The 17,261-nt window shown below is 40.3% G+C and overlaps 1 protein-coding gene across 3 annotated transcripts in view; it reads left to right on the top strand.

The window, feature by feature from the left end:
* Window positions 1-17,261, top strand: part of SVEP1 (sushi, von Willebrand factor type A, EGF and pentraxin domain containing 1) — a gene marked incomplete at its 3' end in the record, with an annotated part of 122,972 nt that overhangs the window by 100,945 nt on the left and 4,766 nt on the right. For 2 of the 3 annotated variants that reach the window (XM_079331661.1, XM_079331662.1), the window contains exons 39-47: window positions 696-921; window positions 1,989-2,144; window positions 4,060-4,123; window positions 4,803-4,976; window positions 5,934-6,107; window positions 6,512-6,685; window positions 8,000-8,176; window positions 9,512-9,682; window positions 14,572-14,667. In XM_079331661.1, coding sequence (XP_079187787.1) covers window positions 696-921; window positions 1,989-2,144; window positions 4,060-4,123; window positions 4,803-4,976; window positions 5,934-6,107; window positions 6,512-6,685; window positions 8,000-8,176; window positions 9,512-9,682; window positions 14,572-14,667 — 1,412 coding nt within the window. The remainder of the gene's footprint in view (window positions 1-695; window positions 922-1,988; window positions 2,145-4,059; window positions 4,124-4,802; window positions 4,977-5,933; window positions 6,108-6,511; window positions 6,686-7,999; window positions 8,177-9,511; window positions 9,683-14,571; window positions 14,668-17,261) is intronic. The other variant, XM_079331663.1, reaches the window with a different exon arrangement.

Genomic DNA, 17,261 nt, shown 5'->3' on the forward strand with positions numbered 1-17,261 from the left:
GTTTCCTGAAGATAGACACTGCAGAGCTCTTTCTCCAAGGTGAAGAAAGCCTTGGCCAAAGGGGAGATGTATTTTTTACAGTAAAAGCAAATAATGGTATGGGACAAAACTGGGGCAGAGATGGCAGGTGTGTGAACTGAACAGTATCAGTCATTCCTATGCAACTTTAACAAGCTGAGGGCGTACTTTTGCCACCATTCTACAAGTAAACTCACTAGTGCAAGCCAGTTGAGTTGTTTTTGATGAAGCACCATTGACTCATCCTTAAACTTCTAGGCAAATGGTTTGTGATCAGGCTAAGGCTTGGAAGAAAGTGAGATCATGTTTAGAATTGCTTGGAACTCACACATTTTCTTTACCTCACCAAAGGTCCTCCTAGCAAAGAGATGGGCAGTGTAGGAACTGCACTAAAACTTTCAGTACCCTCTGAGTACTGAAGCCACCAACTCATGTTCCATTGTGATGCTGCAGCAGCACGAAACAACTGGAAATTAAGTCTGAAATCTCCAGCTCTTGCAACAGAGTGAATTCAGTCCAGACGTACATCTTACAAGCTTACCTTGAAATAATAGAGAAATCTCAATATGTAATTATTAACAAGTAATGCTGCAGAATTATTGTACTGACTTTTTAATTTGTGGGTTAGCTCATTCCCAGCTGTGTCTCTGTGGTCAGATCTTCATGCTGTGTTTCAGATGTCTGGAAGGCTACACAATGGCAACAGACGTGGATGTATGCACTTGCCAGGAAGATGGACAGTGGTCCCCCCAAAGTATTTCCTGTTGCCCCAGAAAGTGTCCCCTTCCAGGAAATATCACTAATGTAATTGCACTTGGAAACAACTTCACTGTGAACACAAGCATCACTTTGTCATGTGTAGAAGGCTACACTCTGGTGGGAGCAAGCACATCTACGTGCAAGGTATAGTTTTATTAGCACTGTTTTATTCCCCTGGCCTTCTTGAATTCAGGACTCCTTCTCATACCTTCCTTACCTTTTGGGCCTTAACTGGACACAATTAAAAATTCAAAGCATACTCTGCAAAATATAGTATGTTTGGTTGTTTCCCAATAAGAACAATTATTTGTTCTGTGGGTAGACTTTCAGAACTAGAAGTTTTTTATTTCTTTTTCCATCAAAAGCTGAGGCTTCCTTTAGAAAAACATTCATTTTATCATGTACCATGCATTAAATCAGCCTGAAATTTTGTAAAAATATGTCTAAGATTTCTAATGTATTTTGAGGATTGCATGCAGGGCTTTTTCTCCAGAATAACAGGCAGTAGACATTTTAATCTGCTGTACACCTGTAGGAACCTGAATCCTCTGTTAAAGACCAGACATCTTCATCAATTCTACTGGTAACCTCCTGTCACATTAGCTTGTGAACAACTTCATCTTAAGTTTGTAAATAGACTCTTAAAGTCATTAGGTATGCTCATATGAGAAAAGCTGAGCATGTGTGGGTTTACAGAGTATATCTTTCTTATGAAATGTATTCCCCTCATTTTGCCATTTCAAATATCTGTGGAAGTAGGAGTAGCTGTCTTTGACAAGTGCTTCTTCAGGTATCAGACTTCCCTTAGTGAGTTGGAGAAGGCTGCTGAAGCACTTACTAGTGGTGTTAAACCTTCAACCAGGAGAGAAATGCAAAACATTAAATCAGGCAGATGTAGTTTTCATTCTTCTGATGTGTTCCCTGAGCGATTAGGTGACCTTGCACTAGTGAACTTGCTTTTCCAAGCTTCTGTTCCTTCTGTCATTTAAGTCTTAAGCTAAGTGTTCCTGCCAAAGATAAACTCTAATCTATGTTAACATCTTAAAAATGTTACTTAAATTACCAAGTTTTGCAAAGGATTGAACACATAGTATTATATCTGTACACCCACGGCAACTGGATGTTTCTACTGTGATTTTTCTTTTTCAATTAGATATGAATTGCATATATAAAGCAGCGCTATTACATTTCTAATTACACTTATTTTTCAGGAAAATGGTGTTTGGGTGCCACCATTTTCTGATGACATCTGCAGTCCCATATCCTGTGGAACTCCAGAGTCTCCAGAGCATGGATTTGTGATTGGCACTAAATACAATTACAAAGATGTATCTATTTATAAATGTGACTCTGGATATGAATTACAAGTAAGCAAGCTCAAATCTCCAACACTCGAAACTTTAATTTGTCATTTTCATTTCCTATGTGATTGCTGTGGACTGTAAATCACATTGATGCCATAGGAGCTGGGTGTCTGCTGGTTTTGCTATTGTCTGTAGGGAGTTCATGGTTTGTTTGGGGCAGTCTTTGAAGGGCTTAAGGGAATAGCTGAAGCAAATATAAGAATCCTGTTCAGAGGATATATGTCTATGTCATATGTAATGTCTAGCAGATATCTTGCAGTATTTGAGTTTTCTTAACTGAAGTTCTCTGCAAATACAGCATTACACATGCTTGTGATCCTAAGTCATGGAGGAGTTAATTTCTCATGTACCACTCCTTTGACCTGGTTCTTTAGCCAGAGTTAGATTGCAGGTTTTTTCTTCCATTTAATATTGTCCCAAGCATTACATTATATTATATTCTGTTTCATATTGTCCCTGTGCACCAAGGGTTGTACCTTCCTGACTTAAAGTCCATCATAATCTCCACTGCCCTCAGTTCTATGACATTGCTAGATGGTATTGAAGTGATAGATCAAAGGAATTCCATTTTGTTCATTGGCAGCTTTATTCCCTGAAGGAGGAGGAATCAAAGTTCTTTCCATCCATTGTTTTTATTATGGCTTTTATCCCCACCTGAGCTCTGAAATAGCATTGCTTGCCTAGTATCCAGATTCAGGCCAGAAAGTTCAGGGCTGCCTCAGCAGTGTTTTCAAAAGCTGCAGTAGGTTACTGAGGCACAGCATGATCTCCACTGTCCCCAGGTGATGACAGGGTCAGACATGAGGTGGCGAGATGTCTCCAGGACAGTGGCTCTCAATGCTGGTTCTGTGAATGCCAACAGAGTGCAGGATTGCACTTCCTCTGTACTGTCATAACACCAGTAATTAGTTAAGAACTTCATGCATGTAAAATCACCCAGTCAGAAGTTAATTCACTCAGTCAAGATAAAGATAAGAAGAGTTTGGAGAATGCTTAGATCATGAAGACTTTAATTTTCCTTATGTTGTCAAATATGCAATATCACTGGGGATGAAAGTGTTGGTATTTAGAGAAAAAGAGAGAGCTGCTGTTTCAAGTAATTTCAGGAAGTAATAAACCAGTGTTGTTACATAGTAATGAGTTCTTCCAAGCTTCGCAATCCAGTTTCGCCACCTAGTGTCAAACTGTGTCCCCACTGTAGAAAACAAGTCCTGCTTTTTTCCTTTGGGAAGCAAAGTCCATTGGGTGTGATGCCATGCAACAACATGTCAAACAGCTACCCTTTACTGATGGGTCTGCTTTGTAATGCAAGTGCATTACAGCAAGGGACAAACTTATATATTGTTCTCCATGTCTCAGAATAAAATAAGAATTAAATCCTGGGCTATTAGACTCTTTTATAAACAGTCTATGTTCGTATGTATGTATGTATGTATGTAGGAAAGAAATAATGTAATTTATAGTCATATATAAAGAATGAGTGCTTGGGATCTTGTTAAATCAGCATATCGTGTTCTATCAAACACAAGCTTGTACTGTTGAAAAAATTACTAGTTGAATTTCCTGTGAGTGGGTCCTGAAAGGGGAAAATTTGGCATCACAACACATTCCTAGGAACAAGAATGATAAAACTGACAAAAAAGAGTATACTCAAAGATATAAGGACAAGAGAAGTAACTAAATGGCCCCACAAACTTTTGGTTTATAAACAACACCCATCATTTTGCAGAAAGTTCTGCCATAAACTCTACTAGACTTGGGCTGTAGCACTTCATTTCCTCTTTGCATGGGTAATACATGGAGAAAAAGCCTCCTCACCTTGCTGGATACTAAAGCTGATGGGAGAAAAGAGTTAACTGAAACAAAGTTGTTCTGTGAGCATTTTGTATTGTTTCTATTATTTTCTGTCATTTCACAGGGTGATGCAGAACGGACTTGCCAAGAAGACAAGCTTTGGAGTGGCACTGTGCCAGCGTGCAGAAGTAAGTTTTACCTGATCCTATCACTTAATGTTGGCCAAGGGTGGTATTACACAACAGAGATCACTAATGCTCATTTTTCATTATAAATCATATTGCCTGCATTTATCTAAACAATTTTGGTAAGTACCGCTGGTAGGCGGAACCTGGAAGGGCAGAATTGCTGGTGTGTGAAGGGAATCTCTGCACCTTTCTACCTTGCTCCTCTGCAGAGAGCTTCCAGGTTTAAATAGTTCTGAGACTTGAGGTCATGGGATTACTGAGGACCTCTGAACACATTAGTTCCCGGGAGTCACAGGTATTTAGCATCCTCAAATGCAACTCTGTGGATATCATTCTCAAAGGTACTTCACTTCCATGAGATGTCATTGATTGCAGTGCTGTAATAGGAGTTTCTACATAACTTAAGTGGATAATGCTTATGTGAACTTCAGCTGTCAGCTGAAAGAGGCATCAGTTTCCTAAGGCTTCCTGCCAGCACAGTCACAATAGATTTTTTGCTTTTAGCATTAAGTGGAAGCACCAAGTATGATTCTGCTCTGCTGCTTGGGGTCAAATTCCTGGCAAGACCAGACAACTGCTGTGTTCTTTCTTGTTTCTCAGAGTAAAACCCGTGGAGGAGCTGTGAACAGAACAAGCCATATACGTGTTGTTTGATTGAAAAGTATTGCTTACATTACAGGAATATCATGTGGACCCCCAGACATGATAGAAAATGGATCTGTTCAGGGAGAGGAGTTCCTGTTTGGCAGCGAAGTTTTTTACAGCTGTGATCCTGGCTTTGAGCTGCAGGGGCCAAGCAGAAGGATTTGCCACGTTGACAAAAAGTGGAGCCCGTCAGCCCCTACATGCATGCGTAAGTAGCAAACAGAGCAATGTGATGTCCAGGAAAGCTAGGGCAGGAGCAGTGTTTTGTCTGGCTTCCTCCCTCTTTTTCCCTCCAGCAGAGGGACTGTAACAGGAGGAGCCAGAGGAAAAGCCAGCAGATTTCTCATTGGCAGTACCTCTCTGATCTGAAGCAATCTCCTTTTGGCACATTGAAATGGCATAAACATAGAAAGAGTCATGCTGAGGTCAGTAGGGTAGGAATGTGGCCTGCTGCATCTGACCTGCCTTGAATTATGGTATGCAGAGCTTTGGACATCATGTTCATCCCTTCTGTGCCAAAGTATATCCTGGCCACTCAGTATATCTGGATTCCACAACTGTGCTCTCTAGGATCAAATCTTCGCTTTCTATCAAGAAAATAATTTAATTGAGGGAGCTTAGAAAGAAGAATTAATTACTTATTTCATACAGCTTATAAATAAAATGCCAATATTTATAGTCTTTACCAGTAAATCATTTTCCATTTTTCTTGCTGTCATAGTCCTATGCCTTGCATCCTTCTCTCACCTTTGATGAATTTACTTGGTTTCCACAGTGTAGGAACAGGGGTCAAAATTCTTCTTAACTACTCCCATTGTTTTTAAGCATATATTGAGATAATCTTCCACTGTAGAGGCACAAAGGAGACTGAAAATGCAGCCTCAGGCCTGCACAGAAGAAATATTCTGGATCCTCTCTTGATTTGAACATACCTCATAATATCACCAAATAGATTTGGATACATTTTTAGGTGTCTTCAGAGTGAACCCCAGGAGAAAGGGCAGGGAAGGAATTGTATAACTCCTCTGTGTAACAGTTCACAACTTCTTATTTGTTGTCTTTCCATTAATTCAGGGTGAGAACAGAGCTATCAGATACTGTGTGACTCGTAGATAGAATAGTCTTCATTGTGTGTATAAAACCCAAAAGTTTTCTTCTCTCCTAGAAATTACTTGTGGGTTGCATCCCTCCATTGAAAAAGCAGAGGCCTTTTCTACTGGAAGCACATACAGCAGTAATGTAACCTTTGTGTGCAGCTCTGGATACCATCTTGTTGGGCCCCAGAATATCACATGTCTTGCCAATGGGAGCTGGAGTAAACCCTTGCCACTGTGTGAAGGTAACTCCTTCCTTTCTATTGATTATCTGGGGTAAGCAATGGCTCCTCCCTTATGTATGCATTCATATAATCCAGAGACTGAGTTGCTTTTGAGAAATGATTCTGTAATGTGGAGTTTCTGGAGGAACTATTGTGGCAAGAAAGAATTATTTCCATCTTTCTGCCCTACTGGCCCCAGTATGAAGTCATAAATGTATCCTCACTTCTTCATTTTGCTGGGGCTTTTCTCCATCACTGGGAGGAGCTTCTCTTCTAGGTTGGCTACATTTCCTTCCCAGGGTTACTGAGTCAATGTTCTTCATGATTTTAGTGGTGACTTTAAGCATACTGTGTTGTTAATTCAGGAAATGTTTGAAGTCCAGGACTAATATCAAGCTAAATTAATAAGACCCCTTCCTTTGCAGAAACCAGATGCAAAATTCCAGTTTCCTTGCTGAATGGGAAAGCAATTTATGAAAACAATACAGTTGGCAGTACAGTAACTTATCTCTGTGAGAGGGGATACAGCTTGGAAGGAGAAGCAGCAGCAGAGTGCACAAGAGATGGAAGATGGAGTAATCCCTTGCCTCTCTGTAAACGTGTGTGTTCTCTTTGTAATGGAAAAGTTTTTGCAGAGGAACAACAGGCACAGTTACTGATACAAGTCAAAGCATTAATTATTCTGAATGTATTTTTGTGACAGTAAAAGAACAAGCTGTCTTCTGCATAGGTCCCTCTCACTGGAAAGATGACATAAAATGGAGTTATTATAGTCAACCACTTGATAATATAGTAGAAGCAGGTGAGAGAATCATTAGGTGAGGAAGGCAAAAGGGAGACTTTGTTGTCATCCACAAGGGGCATATTGACAGGGTGTAAAGGAAAAAGTGCCAGACTCTTCTCAGAGTTGCACAGTGCTAGAGTGAAAGGCAATGGACACTAGTTGTTATAAAGGAAGCTCCAGTGAAGTGTTTGAAGAAACCCCTTACTATCAACAGAGTCAAACAGAGGAACAGAGGCCCAGGGAGGACATGAGATCTCCATCTGCAGAGTCACTCAAATTTCTAGTCAGATTCCAGGGCAACTTCTGACCTAGTTGGCCTTGCTAGGAGAAGCAGGTTGGACTTAATGGCTATATAAAATCTTCTGCAATTCTGTGAAATAGCGCATTATTTACATTTGCACTATGCCCACACACCCACAGTAGCCTTCCTTGTTTTGCTGTATGTGTCTGTAAGTAATTTTAAGACCTAGTGTAGTCTTAGGATGGTTAATTGAGACATTTAATTTTTGTATTATGAAGTATTTATTCATTTTAGTGTCAATAAATTGCCATAAATTTCTGCTCTTTATAGAGCAGTATTTTCCACATTGGTGATGAGATCAATAGACCATGCAAAAATAGCCCAGCAAGCTTGCAGCCAGCAATAAATAAAATTAAAGAGGTTCTAAACTGTAACAAATGTCACAGGAAGTCTCTAATCAAACATCTGAAATATTGCTGCTCTTTGTTGGTCCAGCCCCTCTGAACATGAAGTAGGATATGTCTGGTTCTCTTTTACAGAAAATTTATGATAAGCAGGGAGGACAAGAGAGAATGGTTTTACTGTAACAAGTAGGATATTTCTTTCTCACTTAAATCCTTAGTATGTCCTCTCCTGGCATCAGTAGAGAGCATAGGAAGCCATGTGACAGCAGTGAATTAGACATTTTTTATTATTATTATTTTATGACCCAAATTTCATAATTTTAAATCAAATTAAAAATTGGACTCATGTGCAGCATCCATTCCTATTTCTATTGCTTTTCATATGTTTTGGATTTGAAATCTGCAGAAACTATTCTAAAGAGATCTCTCTTCCTTCCATCTATTTCTCTTCCCTTCTTTTCCTTCACACCCTTACTTTGAGCAGCAAACCCTTGTCCTGTGCCTTTCGTAATCCCAGAGAATGCCCTTCTGTCGGAGGTGGATTTTCATGTTGGCCAGAATGTGTCCATCAGGTGCAGGGAAGGCTACCAGCTGAAAGGGCAGTCTGTGATCACCTGTAATGATGATGAGACCTGGACTCCAGCCACAGCTAAGTGTGAAAGTAAGTATAAGACTCACAGTTCCTCAGGGTTTGGTACTTTCCAGAGGGCTCTAAGAAGCTCTAGAGAAGAGCTGTGTCTTCTTTCTTTCCAACCGAGTTGTTCCTTTAAAAAGATTCAGAATATGTCTATGTGGGTTGGTGTTTCAACACTTTTCATCCTACTATTTACTAGGCCCTTTTGTAAATGTGTTCTTAATTTATCTTTTGCAAGCCTTGGAGCTGGGATTGGTTTTTGGATACCAAAAATACCCTAAGAATGATTCCCATGAGATTATGGGTGATGAGACAAGAATTGCAGGAAGAGGTGCTGCCTTTTATTTGTAGTTGATGCTGACTGAAGGCAGTGTGTTTTTGCAAGCACATTGGAAAGGCTTTTGACTTCTTGCAAGCAATATTGTTTAGGTTCATGAGATCACAGAATGGCTCGGGTTGGAAAGGACCTTAAAGATCATCTAGTTCCCAACCCTCTGCCATGGGCAAGGATGATTCACTAAATCAGATTGCTCAGTGTCCCATCCAACGTGGCCTTGCGCACTTGCAGGTATGGGGTATCCAGAGCTTCCTTGGGTAACCTGTTCCAGCACCTCATCACTGTCTGGGTAAAGAATGTCTTTCTAATATCTAGACTAAACCTGCCTTCTTTCTGTTTAAAGCCATTGCCTCATGCTCTGTCTCTGTCTTCCCATATAAATACTACCTTCTCTTAATAAGACCTCTTAAGAAACTGGAAAGCTGCAATGAGGTTTCCCTGAAGACTTCTCCTGGATCCATGCTGAATAATCCCAGCTGTCTTGGCCTGTCTTGGTAGGAGAGATGCTCCATCCCTCTGTTCATCTTTGTGGCCCTTCTCTGGACCTACTCTAACATATCAATATCTTTCTTGTGCTGAGGACCCCAGGGATGGATGCAGCACTCCAGATGGGGTCTCACAAGGTCAGAATAGAGTGAGATAATCCCCTCTCTTACCCTGCTGGTCACACTTCTTTTGATGCAGCCCAGGATAGAGTTGGCTTTCAGGGCTGCAAGTGCACATTCATTTCCAACCTCTCACCCAAAAGAAACCCCAAGCCCTTCTCAGGGTTGCTCTCAGTGACTTCTTCTCCCAGTCTGTATTCATTTTTGGAATTGCCCTGACTTGAGTGCAGCACTTTGCACTTGGACTTGTTGAGCTTTGTGGGGCCCACTTGTTCAGTTTGTCCAGATCCCTGGACAGTGTTGCTGATTTACCCCGAGGTGTGTCTGTCACCTGCCCTGGCCAGCGCTGTATCCAGGGCTGAAACCTGCATCGTGCAGGCTCTGCAGCTCACCAACCTCTGGACGGTTTCTTTTGTTTAGAGATATCTTGCGGTCCCCCAGCTCATGTAGAGAATGCTCTGATTCGTGGCAGCTTCTATCAGTATGGAGACATGATCACCTATTCCTGCTACAGTGGGTACATGCTGGAGGGGCCCCTGCGGAGCATTTGCTTGGAAAATGGAACATGGACAACACCACCTACCTGCAAAGGTAAGTCTATTTTATTAATAGAATAATAACTTAACTTGCCATAAACACAGAGGTGTCATCCTAGGTGCAATAAAAATGAAAATGAAATTTTTGCTGGTTTTAGTGCAGTCACAGTTTTACTCAGGACATTTAATTCCAGGTTATTGCTTCATTTCCAAGTTAAAGAGAAGGCTTCAATAATTTTTCTCTTTGATCCTTGCTAGTCTTACAGGTTTTTTTGCTACAGTATTGTATCCCACACTTAGGATCTTTTCTCCTGACATCTTTTGCAAGAAAGTGACAAAATCTTCCTGACAAGCTGAGCTGTTTCAGATAAGCATTGCCTGTCAGTTTTTCACAGTCAAAAACTGAACACTGCAGAAACCAAAATAGAACAAATGGCTGCTTAGTCCTTCACTATGTTTAAAGTGTGGCAGCTCCTGAAAATCAATTTGCATAAAGAGGTAGATTGGTATGGCTCACTAAATAATACACACTAAGCACTAAAGAAAAGTCATAGATTTAACAATATTTAGATTTAACAAAGGCTTTCTACACTTGGCATACCAGCAGATATTTGTAATTTCTTGATCTGTTGAGCTAAAACATTCACTTTTTTAAAGCAGAGTTAACCCTTCCATGTAGAAGATTCAAATAAATAAAAGGTTTTGAACAGAAAATGGAGGAAACAAATAAAAACCTGAAGAGACAATAAACTCAACAATAAAGAAAATATGTAAGCATATTCAAATACTAATTTAAAGCCATGGGTGAGGCATAGCAAAAAAGTTCAGGGTCATCAGGCTTTGGTGGAAGAGATCTTGCCTTCTGCCATTTCCATGTCAGAAGCTTGGCTTGCCCTTTGCTTCTGGATAGCTGTGGAACAGTGAGTTAGTTGAATCCTGAAGTCTTTGTTCAGACTGTGGAACAGCCACCATGACAAATTGAGCTTTAGGTATTCTATCTGGAAAACAAAAAGTCTTACAACACAGCAGTGGCCAGTCACAAGCAGTCCCATTCCTCTTCACACAGAAGAAAAGTTCAAGGACACTCACCTGGGAACATTGGAGCCATTATCAGAATTGTCAGGTCTGCCTCTCCTCCTGCAAGTCTCAGCTCCCCATGTCAAAGTACAAGCAACTGTTCTTCATTCCTCAGAGACTTTCTGTTTAGATCAAAAGCCAATTGGAGATAGAGGATTCTATATATACTGTGCTAAGCCTAGAAAATCATGGACCCCTCATTAGTTTCCTTATATTAATTCTGACAGCAAAATATTACGAATGGTGACACTTCAACAACTAAGTTTCCGTATGAAACTACGAAAGCAGGCACTCATCTAAATTCCTGCATAAAAATCAGGGATGAGTAGAGCATTTTGAGAAGAACTGGAACGAAAGAAGAGGGCTTGCAGCTTCTGAATATTTTGGGAATAGAGTAGCTTCTGGGTTTGTCTTGGGTTTGTGACTGTGGCTTGCCCCTGGCATGAAGAATTACCCATCAAGCAGCCAAGTAGTGAAGATTTGAAGGAAAAGCTTCTGAGTTACTTCAGTTGTCATGATGTATTCAAAAGTCCTATTGGAAATTTGCATTCCAGTGCACCAGGCTGTTTCTGAAAAGTTTGTATTTCTAAACTGTGATGGCTACAGAATGCAAGGGATCTTTGCATAATAGCTACTTTACCTATGCTTGAATTCATTAGCAAAATTATTTTGATATTATCTGTTCCGATCGTAACACTTTGGATTGTTCAGCTGTCCCTTTAATAACACCAGCTTTACTTTTTATTCTTATTAAATAATAATTCATTATGAAGAATCCCTCTACTTTATGCCAAGGGATATAATTGTCTGGTAGGAAAGGTTTATGCGCTGATTGCAACCAAGAAGGGCTGATCTGTCAAACCTTCTGTTTGCAACACTGCAGTGTCTACTGGGACTGTTTAGAGAAGTAAGTATTAGGAAAAATTATTTCCAAAAAATGCAGTTAAGAGGTGGACAGATGATGAGGATGGAAAACAAAGCAGGGATAACCTGTGTATTAAGGGAGGGGAATAACAATTTCCCCCCTCTTTTCTAAAAGAGGACTTTAAAAGAGCTAAAGATATTTTTGAAAGAACTGTCCTGCATTTTCATGACACATGTCAAAGTGATCTTTCAAAACTGCTTTATAATTCATGTGAGTGATTTTCCTAACAAAAGTTCTACAGGACCCAAGCCTTTGTGGTCTACATCAGAAACAACATGAAAGCACTCTTTGTAATGACTCATGCTGCATTTCTTGTTTATGGCTGTGTGAGTTAATTATTAATGTGTCCTAAGCCTGCTTGAAACATTCTGTCCTGGTTGAACAGGTTAGTTAATGTAAATATTATAATTAAATAGCAGACTTCTTTAGCTTCTGGACGAGCTCTCACCACAGCTGCACTTGCCTGAATCACTACTGGTTAGAGGTTGCTGGCCAGATTCTGATTTGAGTTTCAGGGATGAGAAGTATTGGCCTGGAACTGCTGGTAGTAAATATCTGCAGGATTCCTTAGGCTGCACAGATGCACATAGCTTACCTGACTGCCTGTTCTTCTTTCTGAAGTTCTCTAAAACTGTCTGCTCTCTTCATATCCTGCTGACTGTGAGTGGTCAATGTGGAACTGTTCAGCCAGGAGGCTTGTGTCCCATCAGGAAACAAGAAAATTATGAGAAGGAAGCTGGGGCCTGAGGAAATTGTTCACTTGCAACCACAGAGAAGCTTTTTGCAAAGCTGAGGACAGATAACAGAATTCATTTTTTCCCTTCTGACATGTTTGACTTGCAGCAGTGTAATGCTTTTGTGTCCTGTGTAGATAAATTTAAAAGGGGATGTCAAAAGATTGAAACCATGGATGTGAGATTTACTACCATCAACTAAAGTCACAATTGATCATTCCTATTCTCTCCCCAGCAAACTGGACTGCATCTGCCTTGCTTGCTTTCACTATAGCAAAAAAAAAAAAGAGACAATGACATCTTACCTTAACTTCCCAAGCATTTTTCTGGTCTTGTCCATTTACAAGAATAATCCTTATAGCTACAGACAAGTAGTCTCTGCTTGCCAAAATTGGTGTATAACAATTACACACCTAGGGATGATACATTCTCATTCAATTTCACAACCAAGACCTGGGCAGAAACCCAGGAAAAGCCTGTCTCTACCTGGCATCTGCTTTCTGAGTAGCACGCAGCTGCCATCCAAAGCAATTTTTGTAACTCACGAAGCATCTTCATCTTCTACATTGACAGAAAGAGAAGATATATTTTGGAGACCTCATTTAATGGGCTTTGAATTTAATGTGGGATATCATTTATGCATTAATCTTTTATTTCACATCCCATTATACATTAGTGGAATATTGTTTAAGTGGTTGAGACCACACAAAGCTCTAAATGGTTTTTTTCATTGCAGAAAATAAACCTATTTGGCACACTGTTCTGCTTTTGTCAATACTGAGAGACAAGCTGTCTGTCTAGTAACAGATATTTTTACAACAAAAATTTTCAAAATCAATGTTAAAATATTGCAAATTATGTTAACCTTTCAGAGGTCTCTTCTTATTCTTATTATCAGCTGACACTTGATGGGAAGGCTCTTGAGATTGAAAGGTAAAATGGCAGAGCTTTGGCCTCATTTCAACAGACCCAAGCTGTAGCTTGCATTTTAGCATGGCTGAGCTCCAGGAATGTCTCTCTGAGAGAAAGATTTGCATTCTTTCCAATGTGGATCTCAGGTCTGAACAGTGTTTCAGTGTGCCAATCCACTGTTTGTATTTAATGCTAATATTGAACAAGATCTGAAACACTCAGAGCTTAAATGCATATTTTGCCCACCTAATAACTAATTAAAGATAGCAGTTCAAATGCAATTAGCAATTCAGATTGAGTTTCCTGAGATTACTTACTTGTTCAATTGTATTGTCTCAAAGCCACAATTCTTAATTTTCTCTGTATAGCATGTGCACCAACATGAGAATGATTTTGCTCCCTCCTATGATCTTTAAGCATAACATGCTTGTGCACAGCTTTCACCTGATTTTTCTAGTCTTGATTTCCCCAGATGTATGAAACAAGATATGGTACAGTGTCATAGAAGTGACAAAGAAATCAAAAGTTTGTCCAGTCCAGGCAATATATTGGCCCAACATGATAGATTCCACTCCAGATTCCTCACTTTTATGATCAGGAGCTTATTGATAGGAATGGGAGCCAAGGAGCACCAGTCAGCATGAATGCTAGGTCAGGTTCATAGTCATACCTTGAGCTCCAGAGATGAACACTTACTGTGCTGCTGCTGCAACCTTTTGGGTCACTTCTCATTGTGCTGAATGATAGTTCAGTAAAAACTCCCTGTTTTACCATACATCCTAACCTGACTTTAGACACATGGTCTATTATGCCAGGTGGCATTATCTTGATGCTTCATACCAAGGTTGAAGAAAGCTTGATTCTTTTCGAGAGTCAATTTAAAAGGCCTCGGGGAAGGTATGAGGAGGGTAATAGGTTTTTATGATGTATTGTATGAGTGTTTTCATTCTGTTTTACAAAAGCTAGTGGGAAAAATCAGATAAAGAATTGTGTCAGCCTTGAAACACTGTTCAAATAATTTATTCAACTATAAATATGTCTGCATTTTTATTCTTTCCATGGACAATTTTTTTATTATCTTAATGACTCCCACACTCTTGCTTACAGTACCTAATCAAGCACACAGAGCCACAAGATGATGTAGCTCTTGAAACCAAAATCAAGCAATGTTTCTGAACCTGACTGCATTTGCTTATTCTGTCTAAGCTTCACGGCTGCAGAGGCCTGTGCAAGATGCTGAGTTGCTAGGTTTCTGACTCACAGTCCGAGTTTGTAACGCAGTCGCGGTGTTTGCAGCTGTCTGCCGGTTCCCGTGCCAGAACGGCGGCGTGTGCGAGCGCCCCAACGCCTGCTCATGCCCAGATGGATGGATGGGCCGTCTCTGCGAGGAGCGTATGTATAGCATCCCTGACTCTAATCCTAATGGTGCCCTAGGTAAGACCAGTGAATTTGCTGCAGTGAGCCAGTAAAGCGTAACAGCTAAAGCCATAAAAATCATTAATATATTCTGCTTGACAAATGAAAGAGAGCAAAAAGGTATATACTTGGCTCGTTTCTAGAAAAGTAGCTGTTCCCTTATATCTTCAAAGCAAAACAAGCACTTTTTGAACTGATGTGATTTTGTTTCTGGGTGCTCTTTCACTGTGGTTGAAGAGCACTTCTTTTCAGTTCTCCAAAGTCTGTTTCTAATAGCAATGCTTGATAGTTTTGGGGAATGAACAGGGATTAGAACGGAAGAAATGTGAGTGTTCTACTGGTGGCTGCATTAGCTTCTTGACTTCCATTATCAGTCTATGGTTATGAACCTCATCAATTCACGTTCAAATAATGTAACATGTCACCTTTTCCATGCTGTCACTACTTGTGCCTCATAAATTCTAGACTGGCTTTTCCTGTCATGGATGTCTGAATTATTTCGGAGGTGGATCTGTTCTTACTGAAAAGAGCCAAATCTGACTCTTGACACTGTCAGAGATTCCCTGGGTAACATTGGAATGCCAGTTTGATCCATGTTTCTCTTCATGGTGGTCTTAGCACAAGGTATTTGGGAGACTTAACCCTTTCAGCTGCTGTATGAGGATCCTTATTACTGTACACACAGTAAGGCATGGGTCTATGTGGATAGAAAAGGCAAGTCCTTATTTAGCATTTAGTATTCAGTATGGCCCTGATGTAAGACTTTAGTGAGTCCAAGATCTACAGTAGAGGTGGTGTCACTGTCCCCAGATCTGAGTCACTGCCCCTGACACTGAGTATACATGGAAACCTACAAAAATTGTGCACATTCTGTCTAGTTCTCGGAAAAGAATATGGTTCAAGTATTTAAGATGTATCATATGCTAAAATTGTTCTCTGAATCTATCTCTGCAACTTTCAAGTCTTCTCTGTGACAGTGTCAGTTGCACATGGCACAAATAAGTGGTAGATACAGAATGAGAAAAAGAAGTTCAGCAAGTTTTGTCTTTTTGCGTTTATGGAAACTCCAGCTATGTGATACATTCACATAGCCCCTCATTTTCTGACCCTGTGCCTGGCAGTATCACCACAACCATACATGCAGTTTAGCCCTATAAGTCTCACAGTCTCAGCAGAAGAGGATTGCACCCTGTGTCTGACAAAATTGTGTTTGGCATCCCACAATTTTGTTTATTAGTTTCATCAGTTATGACACTTGAAGCACTCTCCAGAACCAGCCATTTCATTTATGATCCCAGCCATTTCAATCATCATCCCAATTCAGACTGGCAACTGATTAGCCAGGTCACACTTCATGGAGGTACAGGCACTAGATTGTTTTATTTTGTTTTGTTTTGACTTTTTTGTTGTTGTTTTTTGTTTTTTTAAACTTTGACATAGATAGTTATAAGAAGGGGAAAGAATTCCCACAACTGAAACACTGATTTTGCATTGCTTGTCAAACAAGGTGCACCAGTGAGCAGAAAAAACAGGCTTAGTCTTTGAAGCTGAGGGTCTGTTCTGGAAGCCCAAAGAATTTTTGAGTGCTAGCACTGAGCACTGATCTGTCAGTATTAGGCCATAGTAAGGCCATTGAGAGAATTCAGTCATCTTGTAGTTTATGGTATATTTCACAAAAAAGATAAGATTCACCTTCTTGAGAGAGTCCTGACCATTATAAAGAACTAGGAGTGTACTGTAAGTTTAATGATAGAAAAGTGATACAGTGATACAGTGATACAGGTTTGTCCTGTGAGGTCCATGTAACTTCACAATTATTTTCTTATCCAAGTGGACTGCACCTGCTCAGCTTGACCTCTGCTGTGCAGCAGCAGAAGAAGAACTTCTACCTCAGTCTCCTCCAGCCCCCATCCACCCCCCTAATATTAAATTATACTGCAAGTGCCACTTGAGACCCAGCTCAACTCTTGCTCTTCTTAGAGCATGTCTGCACAAGTACTTAGCTCACCTAGCATAGTGGAGATAATAGTTTTGTGAAGATACTTAAAGCATGAATACATGGGAGTTTTGCAGGTCCGCTCATAGGAGCAGTGTATCTGGATTGTTGCTCTGTCCAGAGGTTATCAGCTGCTTTGTTTCTTCCCCAAAGCTTCCAGCCCGTGGTTTTTCCACCCAAAATGCCTTGTAGCCAAGCTGCCTTTCCCAAGGGGCTTATGGTCTCACGAGTGTCAGCATGCTATTATTGGCCCAGAAAAAGTGCTCTTCTATGAGCAGGGCATAGATGATCTTCTTTTGGATGCTGCATCTGCAAGCACAGAGAGTTCACAAACAATCCAATTTTTTGTAGTTATAGCATTAACTGGTTTTGTTAGCACCATTACAGAGGTGAGCAGTGTCTGTGGATATTACATGTGAGATACAAATAGCCCTGGTTCATTTCCCATGAACACAGAGCCTACAAGCATCTGAAGGACTCAACTGCTCCAAATATGAATGTCTGCCATGCCAGTCATATTTGCTTCTCATGCCTGGTGGGTAGATCCTGCTCAACTCTGCTGATATTCCATGCA

This window comes from Erithacus rubecula, assembly GCF_903797595.1.
Source record: "Erithacus rubecula genome assembly, contig: SUPER_Z_unloc_6, whole genome shotgun sequence".
In the NCBI taxonomy this organism is placed as follows: Eukaryota; Metazoa; Chordata; class Aves; order Passeriformes; family Muscicapidae; genus Erithacus; species Erithacus rubecula.